Source organism: Aspergillus tanneri (genome assembly GCF_003426965.1).
Source record: "Aspergillus tanneri strain NIH1004 chromosome Unknown AapTan_8_pilon_pilon_pilon, whole genome shotgun sequence".
In the NCBI taxonomy this organism is placed as follows: Eukaryota; Fungi; Ascomycota; class Eurotiomycetes; order Eurotiales; family Aspergillaceae; genus Aspergillus; species Aspergillus tanneri.
The window spans coordinates 1,303,736-1,324,483 of NW_022984635.1; the positions used below are offsets into that span (position 1 = coordinate 1,303,736).

The 20,748-nt window shown below is 47.2% G+C and overlaps 9 protein-coding genes across 9 annotated transcripts; 3 read left to right on the forward strand and 6 right to left on the reverse strand.

Annotated features, from left to right (window-relative positions):
• Positions 1-492: 492 nt before the first annotated feature.
• ATNIH1004_011052 (GTPase-activating protein RGD2) lies at positions 493-3,387 on the reverse strand (the record flags this gene model as incomplete). The annotated part of the gene is made up of 5 exons (XM_033575618.1): positions 493-1,472; positions 1,526-1,711; positions 1,768-1,863; positions 1,923-3,069; positions 3,160-3,387. 5 exons carry the CDS (start codon positions 3,385-3,387, stop codon positions 493-495), a joined length of 2,637 nt encoding a protein of 878 aa, XP_033421473.1.
• A 1,149-nt stretch (positions 3,388-4,536) lies between these two features.
• On the reverse strand, positions 4,537-6,441 carry GAP1_2 (amino acid permease GAP1; the record flags this gene model as incomplete). Its single annotated transcript, XM_033575619.1, has 3 exons — positions 4,537-5,599; positions 5,665-6,082; positions 6,159-6,441. 3 exons carry the CDS (start codon positions 6,439-6,441, stop codon positions 4,537-4,539), a joined length of 1,764 nt encoding a protein of 587 aa, XP_033421474.1.
• A 3,683-nt stretch (positions 6,442-10,124) lies between these two features.
• On the reverse strand, positions 10,125-10,758 carry LSM5 (RNA-binding protein LSM5; the record flags this gene model as incomplete). The annotated part of the gene is made up of 6 exons (XM_033575620.1): positions 10,125-10,163; positions 10,248-10,311; positions 10,455-10,482; positions 10,537-10,575; positions 10,622-10,678; positions 10,734-10,758. 6 exons carry the CDS (start codon positions 10,756-10,758, stop codon positions 10,125-10,127), a joined length of 252 nt encoding a protein of 83 aa, XP_033421475.1.
• A 1,076-nt stretch (positions 10,759-11,834) lies between these two features.
• On the forward strand, positions 11,835-12,720 carry ATNIH1004_011055 (3'-5' exonuclease; the record flags this gene model as incomplete). The annotated part of the gene is made up of 2 exons (XM_033575621.1): positions 11,835-12,450; positions 12,512-12,720. 2 exons carry the CDS (start codon positions 11,835-11,837, stop codon positions 12,718-12,720), a joined length of 825 nt encoding a protein of 274 aa, XP_033421476.1.
• Positions 12,721-13,061: 341 nt separating this feature from the next.
• Positions 13,062-14,192, reverse strand: pex10 (ubiquitin-protein ligase peroxin 10; the record flags this gene model as incomplete). Its single annotated transcript, XM_033575622.1, has 1 exon — positions 13,062-14,192. One exon carries the CDS (start codon positions 14,190-14,192, stop codon positions 13,062-13,064), a length of 1,131 nt encoding a protein of 376 aa, XP_033421477.1.
• A 516-nt stretch (positions 14,193-14,708) lies between these two features.
• Positions 14,709-16,175, forward strand: ERD1 (EXS domain-containing protein; the record flags this gene model as incomplete). Its single annotated transcript, XM_033575623.1, has 5 exons — positions 14,709-14,793; positions 14,873-14,922; positions 14,989-15,671; positions 15,729-16,042; positions 16,102-16,175. 5 exons carry the CDS (start codon positions 14,709-14,711, stop codon positions 16,173-16,175), a joined length of 1,206 nt encoding a protein of 401 aa, XP_033421478.1.
• A 662-nt stretch (positions 16,176-16,837) lies between these two features.
• Positions 16,838-17,893, reverse strand: ATNIH1004_011058 (uncharacterized protein; the record flags this gene model as incomplete). Its single annotated transcript, XM_033575624.1, has 1 exon — positions 16,838-17,893. The coding sequence occupies one exon, from the start codon at positions 17,891-17,893 to the stop codon at positions 16,838-16,840; it is 1,056 nt and encodes a 351-aa protein (XP_033421479.1).
• A 601-nt stretch (positions 17,894-18,494) lies between these two features.
• On the reverse strand, positions 18,495-19,637 carry ATNIH1004_011059 (uncharacterized protein; the record flags this gene model as incomplete). The annotated part of the gene is made up of 5 exons (XM_033575625.1): positions 18,495-18,573; positions 18,659-18,941; positions 18,993-19,097; positions 19,166-19,464; positions 19,543-19,637. 5 exons carry the CDS (start codon positions 19,635-19,637, stop codon positions 18,495-18,497), a joined length of 861 nt encoding a protein of 286 aa, XP_033421480.1.
• Positions 19,638-19,907: 270 nt separating this feature from the next.
• ATNIH1004_011060 (rRNA-processing protein RRP17) lies at positions 19,908-20,623 on the forward strand (the record flags this gene model as incomplete). The annotated part of the gene is made up of 2 exons (XM_033575626.1): positions 19,908-20,084; positions 20,150-20,623. 2 exons carry the CDS (start codon positions 19,908-19,910, stop codon positions 20,621-20,623), a joined length of 651 nt encoding a protein of 216 aa, XP_033421481.1.
• Positions 20,624-20,748: the final 125 nt, after the last annotated feature.

Below are 20,748 nucleotides of genomic sequence, written 5' to 3' on the forward strand. Positions count from 1 at the left end.
AGAGTGATGACTATGGTATTCATAGTATTATCAACAAACAGGAAAAGCAGTTCACAATACATTTCTACATTCTTAAGCATGGTTTATTTAAAATTGGATGCTATACAGTCAATATCACAAGGTCATTTGTAGCAGAGGGACACAAGCCACAGCCAAAAAAAAAAGAACAAAGGGAGCATTTATGCATATAAAGCAAAATATATAAATAAACATACAGGGGAATTGGGTATGTAAAATGTAACGATGGGCTTTATACTCGAATACAAAGGAAAGAAAAAGAAGCTGCCATCATTCTCTCAACTAACAAGGCCTGCTGAAAGTGAGAGAAAATTTTAGCGCCATTCCAACCTAGATAGGGGGAAATAGTTCCAAATGGCGATGCTTCTAGTCATGGGCGGCGACTGTCAAATGTCCTATCCACGTGGAAATAGTTTTGGTTGGTTAACTTCCCCTTGCTTCAATCAAGACATCAGAGCGTCAACATAGACACATCTAATCGTCCATTGGCTTGTCTTCTAGAGTGACACCTTTTGGCTCGCCCTCAGCCACACTGTTTTTCTCACTACCGGTTCCCAATTCGCTACTAACAGTAGTGGGAAAACTGGACCTATTGCCTAGACCAGGCTTGCGAGTGGACATGACACTGGAACGGTGTGAATTGCGTTCCTCGGCATCATGAGCTGGGGTGGGCGTTGGTGTAGGAGAATCCTCTGACGTAGCTGCTGGCAGTGGTGGGCTAGATGTACCGGAGGCGGTTCCACTTGCAGGGACAGAAACTTGAGAGTCACTCGAAGCACCGTTGGTAACCGGCTCCGTGCCATGTATGTTCACAGTAGACAACTGCTCATGCCCCGTCTGGGAGCTATTGCTGCTGGGAACGTCCAGGCTATTTCGGACGATGTTTCTTCTGTCCGTCGGGCTGGCGACTTTGACAGGGAACCGTCCAACCTCCGAAGCACCACTGGACCGGTCACGGCGATGTTTCCGCGGAGGTGCCGGGCTATTGGCGCGCGTGCTATCTACAATAGCACGGTTGCGGGCTTCCATGGCTGCGCGGCGATTGCTCTCGTCAGTGCTAATAGCACGAGGACGGTTGTTTGAAGTCCCGGCTCCAAGCCCGCTTGACTGCCTCTTCAACTCGCCAAAAATGGCGTCCTTGTGAGAGAACAGGTCTCGAAGCAGACGATAGCTGTGCCGCTCATTCATCGTAAGACTGCTCTCCGTACGTGGACGGAGGATACAAGGTGCTAATGCCAAAGCAAGTGCAGAAACGTATACTTCGTCAGCAGACGTGAGGTCTACCAGGCGTGTGAAATGTGTCATAACGGCGTCAAGCGTGGCTATGTTATTGAGACGAAGTTGCCCAAGCGTGCTCTGTAAAACTTTGATTCGTCCCTCTTCAGTCGTCTCATGGGCGGTTGTGGAATAGATTGTCTTTACAATTTCGTAAACTTGAGAAGAAACAAGAGAGTCTAGGCCACCAATCAGCACTTATGCAGAGGGGCTCCGTGAAATCCAAACTAACCTGGCAGTTCAAGAAGATACAATTTCAGGACGCTTGCAATAATAGGTATCTCGTACTTTGGTAGCAACTCTTTATAATCCGCCTTGCTGTTGTTCAAGACATTGCGGAGGTGGTGCGTTGCTGCTAAGGGAACATCATAAAGCCAGATGGCGCGTCGTGCCTCATCACCCTCGAGCTCAGGGTACCCTGTAGAGAGAAGCATTAACTTTTAATTCTCATCCCTTGGGGTAATGTCAACCTACGGTTATCCAGGTAAGTTAGAATCGTAGTCACGAGTATAGGGACCCGTTTGCGATCGGCTCTTGCTCTAGCCTCGAGGTCCACACCGAAGTTTTGATCTGGCTAGGTTAGCTTATCACAAAGCTCTGTACATAAATCATTCAACCCAACAACCTACCTTCCACAGAGCCATAGTAGTTCTCATAGGCTTGGACCCGGGGCACAAACCCTCCTGTGCGGTAGTTCTCAAGGAGATAGCGGAGGTCTCCAAGAGGCTGGATCGTTTCCTGGTACAACATCATATGGTCCACCGTGCTTTGCAGGTTTGGGATAACATTGCTGACCGCGCCAGAAAAATCAAGAACAACGGCCTTGATGGCTTTTAGTCGGTCTAGCTCGCACTGTTCCATGAAGCGAAGATTTTCTACAATCTCTTCTTCAAGCTTGCAGCGAATTTGATCAAGTTTCCGTATAGCGGCCTTATATCGCTCGTCAGCCTCGCGTGCTTCTCTACGCAGCTTCTCTGCTGGAGTCTCGTTCGGGTACGGGTTGTTGAGCGGGTTCCATCCTGCGAGCATTTCGGAGACAGAGGATATAGGAGATTCACTGCCATCTTCACTTGACGCGATAGAGGTCACGCGCATCAATGGCTTTTTCTTTTCGGGGATACCCGTGATCTGAAATACTTTAGGGCGCCATTGGTATCGCATTTTGGAGCTATTGGTGAAGTTACTGCCCATATTGCCGACTAATCGGAGAATTCCGCCATCGACAAGATCTTGTCCTATCCTTTCCGCATACGTGATGGTAGTTGCATTCATATACCTTTGGGTGTATTCCACTATATCCGCGCCGGTAGATGTGTTCTGGTATGTTCCGATGATAGGCACCTTGACCTCACCCAACTTAATGTTATCAAGCATGTGCAGCAAAAGATTTTTGATATCGTCTGGTGAGTAGATGCGATCACCTATTTCGATCGGTTCTTCTTCGGGTGCTTGTTCCTCTGGAAGGACAATCTTAGGGGTTGAATTAGCCTTTGGGCTAGTTTCAGGGGCCTGGAAGGCAAGTTTGTTCTCTTCCTCCAAATCTTCTAGCACACGGCACTTGTTGAAATAATGGCTCCGCAGCTTCTTCACCAACTCAACTTGCTTGGTATGCTCCTTGATACGAGCCTGGAGGTCATCATGGGATATCTGGATACGTGCTTCGTGCTGGTCGCACCAGCGTCGAAATGGCGAAACGACTAATTCGCGTATATTGGATGAGATTTTCTGGTGATTCTTAGACGCCTCAACCATTTCTGTACGGATCCCTTCGTAGGCCTTCAAGGGAAGATAATAGGGTAAGTATACGAAGACAAAAAAAAAAAAAAAAAAAAGAGGTCCCTGAGCATGCAATGGAAAACTACCTACCTTTCTCACGCTGGCTCCATCATCCTTTGCAAACCCCATTGTCATCCGATCCACGCTCGGGGCGATATCTCCCAACTTACTACCATATTGATCCTCCGCATCCGCACGCATAGAGGCAATCGTGAGGATCTGTTTGTTTTCAACAACGCCTTGTTGCAGTTTCCCATAGAGCACACCCAGACCCGTAGCGTAGTCGGGTGTCCAAAAGGAATCCGCAAATCCAGGCATTGTGTCGGTAAATCACAAGTAGAATCGCCTCAAAACGGCTTGATTTGACTTATCACTCTGTGCGAGGGCCTAGTAAAAAGAAATTACAACGGTCGCCAAATAAAGGGCACCAGGAAGACCCCAATATTTCCACTAGATGTCCTAGAGGAACAACAAGGAGGAGTCTGCGGACAACTTGTGAAGAAGGCAGCGCCTGATTCAATCGAGCGTTTGCGAGTTCTATCGTGACACGGATCGGCAACGAACCACCATAGGCCCCAAAGAAAGTATGCGGAGGCGCCTAAGGGCGGGAGTCTGGATGAGAAAGCGCCAGACTAGGTGCCGCCAGGCTAAGGAAAAACGGGGAGAATTGGTACTATAGCGAGAGGAGCCCGTCGGAGATGAAGTCAAGGGGCCTAGGAGGACGGGATATATGACAGCAGATGCTTGTGTTGGTTGAGCGAGGTCTTTTGAGGAAGATGAGTGCCTTCTTGGTCAGTCCTTTGGATCCTTCCATCGGTAAATTACCGTCCTGAAACTAGCCCTACTCAGCCTCACGTGTTCTCTGCCTGATGGCTATTTTTGGTCGCAGCGTGAAATATTACGGTCCAGCGCTAATCTCGAATATATACATGGTAAGTTTGGTAGGACCATTCTCCCGTGCAGGTGGTTTCCAACGTACCGTATTTACCAGTTGCTGCCAGCTCAGCCGTACCAAACCCATGGCCAAGGTACCTGGTGTGTGCTCCGTGGGTAGGTAGGTACTGTAAGTGGTACCAGCCATTTGGCGCTAGTACCGTAATGTAATAATATAACCCACTGGACTCACCTGTTTCTCAAATGCCGTTACTGTACGGAGTATTCAGCGCAGTCCGGGCCGTTCTCCAGATGCCAAGACTGGAGTAGAGCAACAGCAACAGAACTACTCGATAGAAAGAAGCTAATGTGGTGGTTGTTTACTTCAAATCCTCTCCTAAATCAGTGACCATGACAGCGATGGAGCTGACTGCATCTACCGAACAAGAGCACATGCTTTACCGCAATTGATTTGGAAGGACATAAGATCTGGAAAACCGGAACGCTATCATACTCATACACTACTGAATTAGGTAGAAAAAGAGAAACCCCCTATCTCACAGGACACTCTCTGCCTATGAGGCCATTTGATGGCTAACAAAACATTTTGTAGAGCTTCTTCCATGCCGGCCACGCTGCTTGTTCGGCACGCTCCTGCTCGATCAGATATTGAATATCGAGATCCCGTCGCCCGGTCTGCAAGTCCATATCCTTGGCGCGAATGAAAGGTGTCCGGTAGTAGATCTTGTACGGTATATAACAGGCGAGGACGACCGGCGCAGCTAAGTACTTGGAAAAGAAGTTTTCGACTAGCTCGCTTGAAGTCATTTCGCCATAGCCAATTGGTGAAAAGCCCACCCAGAACTGGGTCACAAGTACGAGACAATTGAAGATGAAACCAACCCAAGATCCAATCAGGCCAGGCTGGGAGCGGAAAGCCATCTCATCCAAGCTGTGACCCTGAACCTTCCACGCACGACGGAAGCGAATGTGGCACAGACAGACCGAGCCCCAAGTAAAGATGGAAGAGAGCCCCGAAATAGCCATCATCCACTCGAATGCAGTCTCCTGCGCATCGGAAGCTGCCAAGAAACAAAGTAGACCAATCGCCGAGGCGATGCAAATGGCCCAGAGAGGGCGACCCTTGCGATCGATATATGCCAGGAACTGAGGCGCTTGTCTTTGCTCAGCTAGAGCCGCGAGAGTTCGAGACGAGCCATAGACCGACGAATTGCCCACAGATAACACTGCGATCATGATTACGACGTTCATGATCGAATCAAGCACGGAAATTCCAGCATTCTTGATGGCGATCACAAATGGGGACGCCTTGGCATCGGCGTCGGACGTGGCGCTAAGGAGTTGTTCGTTGTCATACGGAACCAGTAGGCCGATCAGAGTCAGGGAAACGATGTAGAAGAGAGTGATACGCCAAAACACCTGCTTTGTCGCGGTCGGGAGTGACTTCCGAGGGTTTGCAGTCTCGGCTGCAGCCAGACCAACCAGTTCAGTGCCGGCAAAGGCGAATGCAGCGTTGACAAATACACTACAAAGACCTTTGAACCCATGGTTAAAGGCTCCAGGGTTGTGCCAAAATTTCCCACCGATATATCCACCTTTAGGGCCCCCACCGCAGTTGAGGATAATCCCGAGAATACTGCCTCACATTTAGTCCCCCTTATTCAATTCATGCGGGGAATAGATCCCGGTCGGGTCACTTACATAAAGCCAATCACTGCGACAACTTTGATAAGAGAAAAGACAAACTCTGCTTCACCGTAGCCTTTGACGCCAAACAGATTAATCGACACAATCACAACCCAAAAGATGGCAACCCAGGCAGCATTTGAGACACCGGGTTTCCAGTAGTCAACTGTGATTGACGCGGCCACAATTTCCAGGGGTAGAACCACCAGCCATTGCAATGCGTAATTCCAGCCCATGGCAAAGCCCCATGCAGGATCAACAAAACGAGTTGAAAAGTGAGCGAAAGAGCCCGCCACGGGGAACATGACTGCCATCTCGCCCAGAGCATGCACTGTGCAATATAGCATGCAACCGACCAGAGCATACGCAATAAGAAGAGATGCAGGGCCACCATCGGCAAGCACCTTTCCTGAACCAACAAAGAGACCAGTGCCTATTATCATGCAGGAAAGAAATAGATCAGCGCTGTGGCGAATAGTTTTTAAACCAACCCAGTAGATTGCACTTACCAATAGAACCACCGATTGCAATCATCTGTAGATGACGCGATTTAAGACGGCGCTGCAATGGGGAAGCAGCGGTTTGCTCTGCTGCATGTTCGATGTCAAAGGACTTCCCATCTGCCCCAGACGAGCCATGTGTGACATGGGCATTTGGGTCTCTCTTGAAGCTGTCCCATATCCGTCGACCTATACTTCCACGGGTTATCTCTGTTTCGCCGTAGGTTGGTGGGGGCGGCGACTCAGCAAACAACGAAGGCTGAGCCTTGGACTCCATGGGATCTTTTTCCATTCTCAGCAGATGCAGCGACCTGTATCGTGATTAAATCACACGCTTCCTTTTCCACTATAAATATTCAAAAGAAATACAATATGGAGGTCAACAGGAGACAACGACGATAGATGGCTGGGAAGATGGTTAGATGGAAGGGTGGATGAATATGTGTCACTAGGTACTCAAGGTAAGTAGGAGTACGATGTACGATCGGCTTTCAGCAAATGGCCTCGTTCCCTAGTAAGGAGGGAGAAACTAGGAGGGGTAAGTAAGTCGAGATGGAGGCGCTGGGTATTATAATATTATTTAAATAAATCAATCAATCGGAAAGAAACAGAGAAAGAAGCTAGTCCTGCGATACTGTGGCCGAGGGAAGAGCAAGCATTACCGTTGTTTGCATGGCAAACGCTTAGTCGCGCACCGGATTCGCCGAGAGTGAAGATGAAGATCGATGGAGCTATCAGGGAGTCTCCAAGGAAGATGGTGGTGAATTCTAGTCTTATCTAGTACATGTGGCGGAGCTAAACGGGGCAGGAGAAGCATCATCATGCGAAGTAAGATTACACGCTACCCATGGTCTGGGACAATCCAAGGAATTCTCCATTGGCAGAATCAAAAGGCTGGGTTGAGATCCCCAGAGAATAATCAGTTATGAGCCATCAACTTGAACCTTGGGACGGTTCCCATTGCGTGATGGATTTTAGCATTTCCATTGATGTCAAAGTCGTATTCCCCTCCCCTGTTCCATCGACCAGATCGTGACTCTTTGACTTTCAAGCTGACGGGATCCACCCAAAAGTGGAGACATCCCGGAGATACACCTAAGATATGCTACATAGTGCCTAGTACTATCCGTAGGAGATACAAATAGACAGATGGATTCTATCAGCTTATCGGAGTCTGACATTTTCAGAGACATAATCATGTCTGTAATTGAATGCATTCAACTTGTCCCGGGACATTAGCATCAGACGAGAAAAATGGCCGTGTCTAGGTAGGCGAATCCTACGCTGGTGTATTACTTTCTACCTTTCTACCCGTAAATACGGGATGTGATAGGTACTGGCTACGACGGAATACGGAGAAATACCCTCATACAACGAGCCTGCCTATCTTTGCAGGGGATACCCCCCTTCCACCCGTCATCGTTTGGTTCTTATTTGAGACTACGCGTCGAACAAAGGCCCAAGGAGTGACACGAGAGCCTATTAACGCATTAGGTACTGATAACCATCCTCCCCACCGTACTCCGTGCAATGTCTTCAGATCCAATCAAATTCCTCCCAGGATGGAGCCGAGATAAGAAAACAAGACTAGCGGAAGGACAGCCAACATCACATTCTCGGACGGAAGCGATTACCAGATTAGCAGGCAGTCTTCGGAGTAGTAATCGTCCTATAGGCCCCTTCACTAGGCGTGTTCTATCGATGACTGAACCTCCAGGCCCTCTAGCTGACTGCCGCGGCCAACAATTGGCGCTGATAATGTATCATCCAAGACCCGCATGGCTTTTCTCTGTATGGAGAAGTCTTCATTAATTTTCCTATGATAGTCCACTGGCTAGTGTTGTTAGAGGGGGGAGAGGGGCGCGGGAGGGAAAGCTTGAAACAAACGCTTTTCGTTTCTTTTCTAGACCGCAGACCATCCAACTCCTATAGTCCGTTCACGCGAAACACCATGCATGCATGGAAGCATGGGAGAAACCATATATTTCCGACCGGAAAATTACAATTATGGGGTAATGTCTAACATCTCCGCTATGCTGATCGTCCTCATACTGGGCAAAAGAGGCAAAGAGGTAAGTTACCTCCAGCCCCCCTCAAAAAAAAAAAAAGGCCTCACTATGATGGCAAGCAATATTTGAGCACCCTTCAATTATTCTTCTAGCATGAGTTCCATCAGATGCCCACTTCTGTTCGCCTTCTTGGCGCAAAGTAATTATTATGACCACCATTATTCTTGTGGATCATCTTGAGGACCAGCACTACGATAGCTCCACCTTTAAAAGTTGGCTGAATCACATTTCCTGGGTCAATATATTGAAAGGAGTCTGAAAACTATTCACATGCCAGTTATGAGATGAATCCTTGCTACAATTTTCTTGGGATTCAGGAAGGGTGAATTTTCTTTTTCAGTTCCACCAAAATGAAAAGAAGCCGGCCTAGCGGGAGGGTAGCATGTTGCCAGGCACTGACCTGTTTTCTCTCCAACTGAGACCTGGCCCGGGTATGGTAACATCGTGTGGGGAAATTATCCCTCAAATTGGCGTCATGCATGGGAAACTAATGCACTAAAAAGATGCTGGATAATCCCAGCCAGTTGTCACACAGTACAACCAATCTGGCTTGGTCGCGAGCCTCGTGGCTTCTGAGTACTAGCCAATAGTCGCATTAACCATATCGAGTATAATCTAAGTCCTTTACTTATACATAGGAACCCGGGAATAATCAAACTATGCCCCGTAAGTACCTAGGAAGCTAGCAGTTCAAAGTGTGTACCTATTGTGACATTAAATCCTTCGACCGGCAGTTAGCCAGCCAGTACCAAGAGAAAGGTTGTCTCGCCAACCGTAGCAATCCCCAACTATGACGGAAAACCACATTCTGGATGGATCCACCTGAGTAGGGACAGAATAGATACCTAGCAACGAGGTACAAAGGTTCGTCGTCGTCTGTGGTGGTTGGATGAAAGTTAGAGTTATCCCCCATTGGGTCTACATTAGTAACACGGGGAACTGCGGAACCTGTTACGTAACAGATTCCACTCCAGATCTGGGGTAAAACCACCACCTGGAATCCTCTACCAGGGAGCTTGATACTGTTCCGTTTATATGTCAAAATCCCCGGCAACCGGCCCAGGGTAAGAGCGATCAGTGCGGGCTTACGTGTCGACAAAATGCAGCAACAAACAGACTGGCATATTGTCACAAATCACATTATTAAATAACTAACTGATGATCCTTGGCTATCTTTCTTCATCCAGACTCACGTCTAGTCACTGCTCTCGCAAATAGAAGTCTTTTTGTGTATTTTCGCTAGTAAACTTCTAAATTTAACTGCATGAGGAAAGCTGAGTGATTTTGAAAGACTTTGCATGGTATTTGAAAACTAATAAAGGGATAATTAATATCCCTCCGCCCATTCAATCCATTCGGACTCGGCTCTTCTGTTGTGTCTGATTCTCTAGAATTACCTGGTTTTTATTTCTCTTACTCCAACCCCTTCCTTGTATTAGTCAATGAATTAACAGCGTAGCTCTTTCTCCCTTTCCGTCTTTCAAACACTCCGATTTGCTCACATGTCCCCTTTCTACGCCCAATTCTTCAACTCCTGATCCTCTAGGATAAGTGTACACGAATTCTAAGTATTACCCGAGAATATTCCAGCTGTACTGTTTTCTTATACAAATTGATTCTTTATGGTTAAAAAACACTTGGTAACATGTCTTTTAGGAAGGGGGGTTAGACCGAAGTACAGTACATCCTCTTTAAAGTACGAAAAGAAATGGACAGGACTTTCCCACGTCTTTAGGTGAAATCCTTGGAACTGGTTCGCAAGTTAAAGATAAGAAGCGGGTTGGCAAAGGAAGATGTTGGTCAGAAATGATAACTCTTGTTATTAATAAGGGTTCTATATGATACGGTTGATAGTCATTCATAGAAATTTTCGTCAAAGAAAGAAATAGACGTAGATATCATGAACTTATGCACTAACAACTGGCCCTTCACCACCCGGAATCAACTAGAGGCTAATGTCAGCCTTCGCCTAAGGTAACTGCTTTGGGAGAAGGAAGAGGATAGTCTGAGAGAAGAGAGTAACCCTTACCATGCAGACATTATTTCCGTTGAGTAATATCTTCTGAAGTTTAATCTGAGTTCCAGTGTAGTCACTGTCACCATGTTAGCTCAAAGGAAAGTGGAAGTTAAAACCAACCCCCCCCCCCCCCTCAAAAAAAACTAGGGAATGGATAAATCAAGAAACTAAATGATGAAATGAAGGTCGACAGAAAGGACGGAATAAATGGACACCCACAATTCAGTCACATCTTCTAAAACCATGTCTAGAACAGATCAGCATATAAAAGTTGTGTAAAGCGGGGATAGAATACACTTACTGACATAGTCATCGAACCCAAGCAAGGTGCCGGAGAATTCTGTGCGGATGTTAGAAAGAGGCCTTTTATGCTCAAGAACACAAACCTTTATCATTTTTCATGATAACCCATATCCTAGACCCCACGCACTTATCGATCAATTCTATCAATTAGTTAGTGAGGAGACGCGATGTATACGCAAACCAGGCGACGATTACCTAAAGGAAGAAGCTGTGACGCCATTATTGTTCAGATGCGTGGCAAAATAAAAAGCCCTAATACTCCACTCCAAAATGGCCCCGCTAGAGTGCAAGCTTTATCCCCGAGAAAAAACTGCCTTGCTCGGATCAATATAGAAAACGTTACAGTGGGTAGGTATTCGATTATTCCATTCAGACGATCTTGGCGGTCGGGACTTATTTTTATCCGCTCCGACGCCTAGCGCCAATCAGATCTACGACTGCTGCTTCTTGCTCCCGTGCCTGACTGCTTCTTGAACGCCAAAGCTGTTTCAAACTTCCCATGTAATCCGATAAATCATGTTTCTGGGACCGAAGGATAAGAAGCGACAGGAATAATGAAAGTCTATCACATTTGTATCAAGGGTTTGTGGCACCCATCGTGGTTAGGAATGAAGCCCGAGAGCTACGCTGGGAATAGACTATGTACTAACTGTGGCCTTCGGAGCACTGAGTTTGTTTTGCCCCCTTATTCTAGGATATTTCTAACCATGGTATAGAAGCTTCAATAGAATAATGTGCGGGTCATATACTAAAAGATCATTCGGTTCTGGCGCACTGCTTTCCCCACCTTCTAGGTGCACTATAACTGTGGTTGATGACTTGAAACTCTGTGGCATAGCTCATCGCACTAAAAATAATAACAAAAGCTTCGCGATATACAGACCAGTCTCTTATTGTAACAATAAAGTTCCTGCAGCTGCACCCCGAAGATCTTGGAGATTGTCCGATGACTCGACTTCTCTGAAAACAGCAACGGGTCGGAATACAGTGGAACACAATCTAACTTTGATTGGATATAAGCTTTGTACTCTCTCAAAGAAGCAAAATTACTTCCATAATCCTGTGGCATACTCTGGACAAGACCTGCCCGCGAAGCCAGGCCTTGTGTTTCCTCGTCTCTCGCCTAACCCACGCAATAGAGATATCACGAAGGAAAGGTCTCATAGACTCGGGGAAACAAGATGTTCCAGCACTGACATTTCCCCTCAGTCAATATCTGGTCATGTAAATGGCCCTGACAGATTCATACATACTCATGAGCCCGACTCTCTACCCGTAACGGAGTCTTCTCAAGCAATGCCAACTGATGGCACCTCTATACCTCACAAAACTCCAACTTCTGCAAAGCCGAAATTCTGGAGTCACGCTTCCAATAAAGGCCCGGATGGAAAAGATATTATTGTACATTATTGCAAGACTTTGAAAAGCACCGAAGAGGTAGCAAGGCACTTCTTAGATGACAAGACGCTGGGATTTGATCTGGAGTGGAAAGCTCAGGCCTCCGCGTCAGACTGTATCCAAAACAATGTCTCGCTAATACAGATTGCAAACAAAAGCCGAATCGCATTATTCCAGCTTGCGTTGTTTAAGCCAGTCCGGGGAGTAGAAGATCTGGTGGCTCCTTCTCTTGCGAAAATCCTTGAGTCCCCCGATATTACTAAAGTCGGGGTATCTGTAAAAGCAGACTGCACCCGCCTGCGCAAATATCTGGGAATTGATGCGCGTGCAATCTTTGAGCTCAGTCATTTGTACAAATTAGTCAAGTACTACCACTCGAACCCGCGCCTAATAAACAAAAGACTTGTCAGTTTGAATGATCAGGTTGAAGAGCATTTTGGGCTGCCCTTGGTAAAAGAAGATTCCGTGCGCTGCAGTGATTGGACATTTGCCCTAAATTACCATCAAGTTCAATGTAAGTCCCCATAATGTGGAACCTGGATAGCATTTTAACAAGATGCTGGCTGTCCTTACAGATGCTGCAACTGATCCTTATGCCTGCCTTTGCCTGTTCGATACGATGGACTCCAAGAGAAAGGCTTTAAACCCAGTGCCGCCTTTGCCAGCACATGCAGAGCTAGATCTACCAATTCAAATAGTTTGCAAATCTCGTGAACATACCGAATCAGAGGATGTCCAAATCGTCAACGAGACGGGAAGTGCGCCAGCCGAGAAACGCCCTTAGTGCACTATTGCCAGACAAACTACATGAACACCTTTCCCCTTTCATCGATGCGTGACTAGGATGGATTATAACTCTTGCCATGACCTCACAAAACTTTATAGACCTAGATTTATGCACACTAAAACATACACGCCTTATAATGTTGATATATTTGTCTTAGATCTACTGTCAAAAATATTTCTCGAGACCTGACAGGCGATTACAATTATAGAGGGTATATTATCTGAGGACACGGTAATGAAAATTTGTATATACAAATGGCAGAGCAGTGGAAAAAAGGCTACACACTGAAACATGGCAAGCGCGTGCTGTATGTATTTGCTCTAGAGTGTAGAACTAGACTACCCCCTCAAGGGCAGTACTTTCGAAAGGAGAACTTCTTGCCGACAAAGCGGACACTCGGGCTTCTCGCGTACCCAGTCGCGGACGCACGTCCAACAAAATATATGACCGCATGTTGTGACACTTGGATCCTTGAAGAGTTCTAGACAAAGGGTGCACTTGCTTTGTTGGCCGGAGGGTATCCACGGAATGGCGTTCGGGTCTTCAGTAAGATCATACCGAGCATCGGTAGCCGGCAGTAGAGGAAGAGAGGAGGGGTTATCAATCGAGTGAATCAGGGAGCCATCTTGAGATTTGAGGTCGGCCGACCCGGATTGAATACTTTGTTCTTCTTGTTGAAGACACAGGCCGACCTTCTGAATGTGCAGTATGCTTTGTACCGCAATCTGAAGAACTAGCAAAACTCCTAACACCTCATACCCCACCCTCTGTTCATTCTCTTCGAGCTTTTTTGTGAACACATAGCGAAGGCCCCAGAAGCGTTTCGACAGATGGTAGTAGGAGCCTGTAAAGTAAAAGGTTGCAATACTGAGGGCGTAAATGGGAGAAAGTGATGTGATCGAGTCAAGATGCTCTAAGATATATCGCTGAATGCGCAGCTTTGTAAACAAGTTACCCTTCTTTGGGGAATTCCCCTTGACTTTGCTTGCAGATTCTTTTGTCTGCTGGGCCTTGAGCTGTTGTCGGGCAATGCTGCGTTCTAACTTGGCACGTAGTCGCTGGCGGAAGACGGGAAGAATTTTTTGAAGAATCCATGGAGCAAGGACGCTGCTCATAATATACCCAGCTCGTCTCGAGATCGATGGGAGCCGAAGAGTATCATCCTCCAATTGAACAAGATCACAGTATTCCTCCCCGAGAGTTCGATTCCCGATCAAGGTCGTCAAGGAAAAGTATAGGATTTCGGTAAGATTTTTGATGGCATCCGAGTATGTATGTGCGACCCGAGCTCCACGCAGTGAGCGAACAATGGATTGAGCTTGGTACACCAGGTTTGATGTCAGGAAAATGTCTTTCTCATGAGAGCGGATGATATCCGGGGATGTCGCAAAGGGATAGAAATGGGTCGAGGGGCTAGGGACCGACAGTGACGGTGACATAGAGGTTAGAGATAGGCCTTCATCCGCCATGTTCATATGCTAGATATAGAGAGGAGCACGAGCAATGGAGTCAGTTGACAACGCAAGAAGTTATTCATAACGACACGGGCTGCTGTCTACCCCAGGCGGGCGGCTAGGCGATTTGGAACCTCGGCAGTCCCCACGTGAGCGATATCAGGTGACATTAGGTGATCAAATCACGTGGTATTACGATATCCATTTTTGGATGTGTAGCGCTAGACCCGAATTGGAAGGCCGCGCGGAGCCTCCTGGACTCTTATTAGTTATCTGAAACCGACTTCGAGCTTCTTCACTTTTTGGGCCGCTCAATGAATGGAATGGCATTCTAGACCGCAAACTCACCCCTAGTCACTCATTTGGTTGGATTTTACTACCTTTATGTTTTTCTTTCTTCTTTCTTCTCTCTTCTCCTCACCCTTCTATTTTCATTTCCTTCTCTGGCAGTTTCTCTTCTAACTGTCTCTTCTTGCGTTGCCATCTGTCTTTGTTCAGGTGCTGAGTTTCCTAGCGTCGCTTCAATGGAATATGGGTCCTGATCAGCATGCTCAACTGGATGACTTTAGTCTTGTCCTTCCATTCCCCTATCGTGTGGCGGTGATCTTAGTTGCTGGTATGCTCCCTGTCATTTTTAGGAAATCCACTCTCTCCATCTATCCTTTTTGATCGCCATGTTGATTCCCCGTGATTAGGTTTCTGGGGTTGGAGTGTCAATCTCCATTATCTTCTGAAGAAAAATATTGTGAGTGCACCACTTCCCCCACTTTCTCCGATCAACGAATTTTCAGCTCATTAGTGTCATTTACAGGATGTTCCAGCCCTTCTTCGATATCCAGCTCGTCACTCTTCCCACCAACGACCTCATCATACCTCGACCTACCATTTGGCGACCCTCCTGACTCTTCCCCTCGTGCTTTCGCTCTTAATATTTTGGGCCGTCACCCACGGGTCCAGGGAACGGGTGGAATCACTAGATTACATCCCACAGTCGTACCTCGCCATCTACATAGTCATCCTCATTCTACCTTACAACCGTCTTGCGCGATCCGGACGACATCGATTACTCCTGACCTTGCGACGGATTAGTCTTGGTGGGCTGGCAGAGACTCAGGATGGAAAATTTGGAGATATTCTCTTGGCTGATGCCCTGACTAGTTATGCCAAGGTATTGGCAGACTTCGTTGTTACCTTTTGCATGTTCTTCAACCCAGATACCTCTAGCACATCCAAGCCTAACCGCAAGTGCGGCAATGACTATCTGATCCCCCTCATCATTGCTACCCCCAACATTATCCGGCTTCGACAATGTTTAATTGAATATCTCCGTGTCCGTCGGGCTGGGCCCCAGAAGGGGGCCACGGGGTTCCAGCACCTAGCCAACGCCTTAAAATATGCGACCGCTTTTCCCGTCATTGTTCTAGCGGCCAAATTGAGGCATTACAACCCCCTTGAGCTGTACGGATTTAGTGAGATAAGTCTTTCTCGAGTACTGTAGGTGGTTTTCCTGCATGCGTGACGAGAATCCCCTGATGGTTAATGGCGCCTTAGGATCTTCTTCATGTTTGTCAACTCGGCATACTCATTTTATTGGGATGTGACCAAGGACTGGGATCTGACGCTATTCACATCGTCGCGTCTCGATCCAGAGTATCCATATGGATTACGTCGCCATCGTTATTTCTCAGATCGGCAATATTATCTTGCCATCGCTATGGACCTAATTATTCGCTTCACGTGGCTACTTAGATTCGTGCCTGCATTTGCCTGGCTCGGTGAGACGGAGGCCGGCCTTTTTGTCCTGATGTTTCTCGAAGTCGCCCGCCGATGGATGTGGACATTTCTTCGAGTGGAAACCGAATGGAGTAAGCTGCGCGTCCCACCCATCCCGCGGACTACGATGCTGATTTGCTTTTCCTTATAGTCAGGAATAGCCGTGGTCCAGCCCCCGATGACATCCTCCTCGGCGAGCTCAGCCGCAAAATAGACGCCGATTGACACACAGACCACACTTTAGAGGACGCTTACACAGTTGTCCCTTTATAAACGTTATGACTTGTATTTAGATGTAGACAGGACGTGGTGTTATTGCTGACTTACGCACGCTGCTCTCTTGCTATGCCCATGAAAGCCTGTTATACTATCCCTTCTCTTATTTTGGTCTTCACTATCTATATATCACCAGTTCTAACCGCCTCTTGGTTGGTGCTTCCATGAGTTCATCTTTTTTGAGTCTGTATCATATGGGCAGGAGCATTACGGAGCTGTGTTGTGCATACTTTATACCTTCCATCCCCTTTTCTTTTTCTTCGTGAAACCTCTTAAAGAAGTTGGATTTGTAATCACTAATTACAATATGAAAAATAACTTTCAAAAAAAAGAAAGAAAAAACAAGGCTTCCATCCACCATCCAAAATCTCAAGTAATCATTGATATATGCTGATCCAATAAACTCCATCGCCAGAATCAGTCACAAAGATAAACAAGCCGATACATGATTCACAAAAGTGATTATAGGCAGTGATGTCAAGGAATATACAAAGTACTTGCACATAGATACGAAACCAGAGCAACCACATATCGAAGGAAGTGAAAAGAAAAACAGACCCAAATACAGTAAAAATTAATTGTTCCTCGTCAAATAGCCGCTCTTCAAAAAGCTAGGACCGTCCTTGAGGAGCATGGTTCTCGAATAGGTCCTCCAAGTACGCACTTGGTGTTCTTCCTTGAGGAGGGGAGGAAAGGTTTACGCTGCTAGTGGAAGGCCCCAGATAGGACTGCCTGGTAGAATGACGTTGAGTTTCACGAACATCGCCTGAGGGATAGGTCGGCGTTCCAGGTGGGCTGGGACCTGATCTAGTCGGAGCATAGCCTTGAGACTGTGGCCCTAGCCCTGGAAGGTCAGAGGACGAGAGCGGAGTATTCTGGCTTCCACCAGCGGTAGCACTTCCAGCAGCATAGTATCCAGCGGGGAGATAGTTCGAAGCTCTATTCCCACTGCTTTGCATTCCGGCAGTGGGCGAGAAGAATAAACCACTGTTGGTGCTGGGAACTTTAGATGACCGCCGATTGGAACGACTAGAATGGTGCTTCACACTGCTGATTTTCTCGAGCGATACCGCGGGTGGTCCATGAGAGTGCATGGCCGACCTCCGTTTCTTCTTGTTGCGAAGCAGCCCCTTCATTTCGGACGAGTGGACCATGGCAGACTGGCGAACAGAACGATTCACTGACCATGCGACGAGACCACGCCACGCCAGAACAGAAAGACCAATGAATCCCAGCACTGATCCAACGGCGATGAACAGTGTCCCTTCAGGGGTATCTGATTTCTGCATGTAAGGCGCATCGCTTGTCGGTGGCACCGTCACCACGGGATAATTGTTTGCAGGAGATGAAGCCGAAGTCGTAGGCTCTGTGGTTGTTGTCGATGATTCGGTTTTTGATGTACTGGTAGAAGTATCCTTGCTTGTAGTTGAAGTAGTATCAGTCTTCTTGTCGGTCTCAGTCTTTTTGTCGGTATCAGTCTTTTTCGCAGTGTCGGTCGTCTTCGCGGTGTCGGTCGTTTTGCCAGCATCAATGTTCGTAGTGGCCGGATTCTTCTCATCGGCGGGCTGAGCCCCCGATAATTGAGCGAGAAGAATGATCGCGAGTAGTACAACAAATACCAGAGAGGGCCGACGGGCCTTGCGAAGGCTCACGGGTAAAAATATCATGGTAGGTTCTATTCACCTACAGTTGAATGTGGTCCGTTCCCGACAAAGAAGTCTCGATTTGCGGTGCTTTGTTCGGTGCATCAACGTTGGTAGTGTTTATACAGGCAGATAACAAGTACGGAATTCAACAGCACCCAAGGAAAAGGAGCCTGTTGACCGCGTTTGAATATGCGACGGCCAGGGAATAATCTAGGAGACAATGTCAACAATCAACAGCCCTCGATATGAGGTAACGAACGTCCAGAACCGAGGAGATGGCGAAGTGAAGAAGGGCTGACACCATGGGCCCAAGTGAGTGAGGAAGCGAGGGACAGGACGGCGAATGCAAGAAAAACGCAGACAGTGCGCAGAAAGACGCAGAGAGTTCGAGCCATCTCGATTCGGTTGCCCCCGTGCCCCTAGCTGCCTCTGGCGCTAATGGCCGTGGAGGGCGGCACGTGATGTATATATAGATGCGTTATTCTAGATACAGTACAACCAATACTGGCAATACAGATGCAAGTACATAGATATACAGCTATATAAAGAACATTATTTGTATGATAGGTTAAAAAAAAAAAGAAAAAAAAAAAAGGAAACATTGCGGTATCATCGACTGTAATCACTGCTGCTTCTTCTGTACGCTTGAGGCGGTATCCTTCTCAAAGGCCGCGTAAGGGACCTCTAAACTGGTCAGGGCACTGAAACCAACATACAAGATAATCAGAAAGAAAAACGAGGCCATCAACCCCATAAAGAGGCCTATTGACGGTCAGCGGATCGGACAACTGTCTAGGACGGAAGCGGGGCGGGTCCAATGGGAGCATACCCGGTGTGAAGTACTGGTACTCTTGGAATAGAGATTTGTTGTTAGAAGGAGTATTATCCTGACGAGGCTGCGCTGAATAGTCACGCTTAAGATCCATATGGATAGTATCCTGGTAGAGGTCTCCCTTTGGTTGGTAGACACTGGAATCGGATCCGACGAATTCCTTTGGCGAAGTTGTATATAGAACAGAGTACTCCTTCTTAGCAGGAAGCCGCTCGATAATATCAGAAATAAGACCATCTGAGACAGAGGATCAGCAAACATCCCAGGGAAAATACCAGTCCAACGAACCATTATCGGAAAGTTGCTGTGACCTTTCGGTCCCCAGAGGAAGCACGGGAAAATCGATGTAAATAACATGAGGAGCGGCGCCAAAATCGGAAGGATAAGAGCCAGCTAGACAGCTCCGTTAATAAGACCAGGGTCACTATCATTTGCCCCTCCCACAAAAATGAAGAACTCACAGGCGCCATCGACAACAGTAGTTTGGGCCCCACAGTCTCGCTCGAGCAAGTTCTGGATTTGCTTCGCTTCCAGCACGCCGGCAACTTCATGGACTGTCATGGTCGATCGAATGCCCTTATCTTGTCCCGTCATCTTTGCCCCTAGGCGGGGAGCGGATCGAAGGGTAGCGAAATCAGTGCTATGCACGCCGGGCTGAGAGACAATCACATAGTAGTCCGAGGGGCAAGTGCTGAACTTCAGAGTGAGCTCCTCCAGCAAAGATGTAGCGGTCTTGAGTTGTTCCGAAGGGAGTGTGATCCTTAGGACAAAGCATGTTAATTGAGAGGACGTCGAGGAGCTGGGTTCGGTAACAGCACAACGGGAGTCTCAAACGTACTCGGAAGTGGAGGCAAGGAAAAAGGGCGATGTATCCCGGAATGCATTAACGGTCGCAGCTCCAACAGCGAGCAGCGTGAAGCAGCTCAGATGCATTGTGGCGGAATATGGAAATGCCCAATAGCTTCCAGACAAGCGCGGTCTGTCTGAAGGGCGCGAGATGATGTTAGAGCCAGCCTGGTCCATTAATTAGTTCGGGAGGCGGTCGAGCCAAGGCGGCTTAAGGATTGCCGGTTTAAAAAAAAAAATATGTAAAAAAATACCTTGCAGTTTGCAAGTACGATTACTTGACAGATTCACCTCAAATATTTATTATTATATTATTATTAATAATTTAAGACTCGGTCCTTTCTACAACCTAAAACCATGGGACCTCAGACAAAAAAGCGCAAGGTATCCAAGATCGAGGAGATCAATTTTGATCACGATGACCGGCATCAATTCCTCACTGGCTTTCGCAAACGAAAGCAACAACGAATTAAACGTGCACAGGAAGTGGCAGAGCAAAAAAATCGAGAAGCAAAACGTGAGGAAAAGAAACGGGTTTGTCTTGCCTCTTTGTGGTGAAGAGAGCAGGCCTTGGAACTAATACGCAATCTCTCCTTCAGATCCGACAAGAGCGAACCGCAGATTTCCAGCGAGCGCTAGAAGAGCACCGGAAACAATTGAAAAGACTTCAAGGGGAGAATAGTGACAGCGATGGGTCTAATTCTGAGCGCGATAGTGATGAGGGCGGGGATCAGGAGTGGGAAGGATTTACGGAGCCACCGGCCGTGGATTACGAAGCAGAATACATCGATGAGGATAAATACACGACCGTCACAGTAGAGGAGATGGATCCCTCGAAAGAAGGGTTGATGGAGGCACAAGAAGATGCCTCAGATGAAGATGCGCAGACGACATCGAAGTCCGATCCGAAGACAGAACAGTCCGTCGGGAAAACAAAGAAGAGGATAGCCGATAGCAAGCCCAAAAAGAAAAAGAAAAAGTTTCGGTATGAAAACAAGGAAGAACGCAAGCTTCTGCGGGCGAAGGAGCGTCTGTCGAACCACAGGAAAGCTCAGGCTCGACGTGAGCGATGACAAGGATAACCTGGGAGGTCATTTTAATTAATATGTTCTATGTACCTTTCAATGAGAAAGTATATGTTTAGTTCGGGATAAATGAGAATACGGTCAAGCAAGCAGAGACAGGTGGAACAGAATGA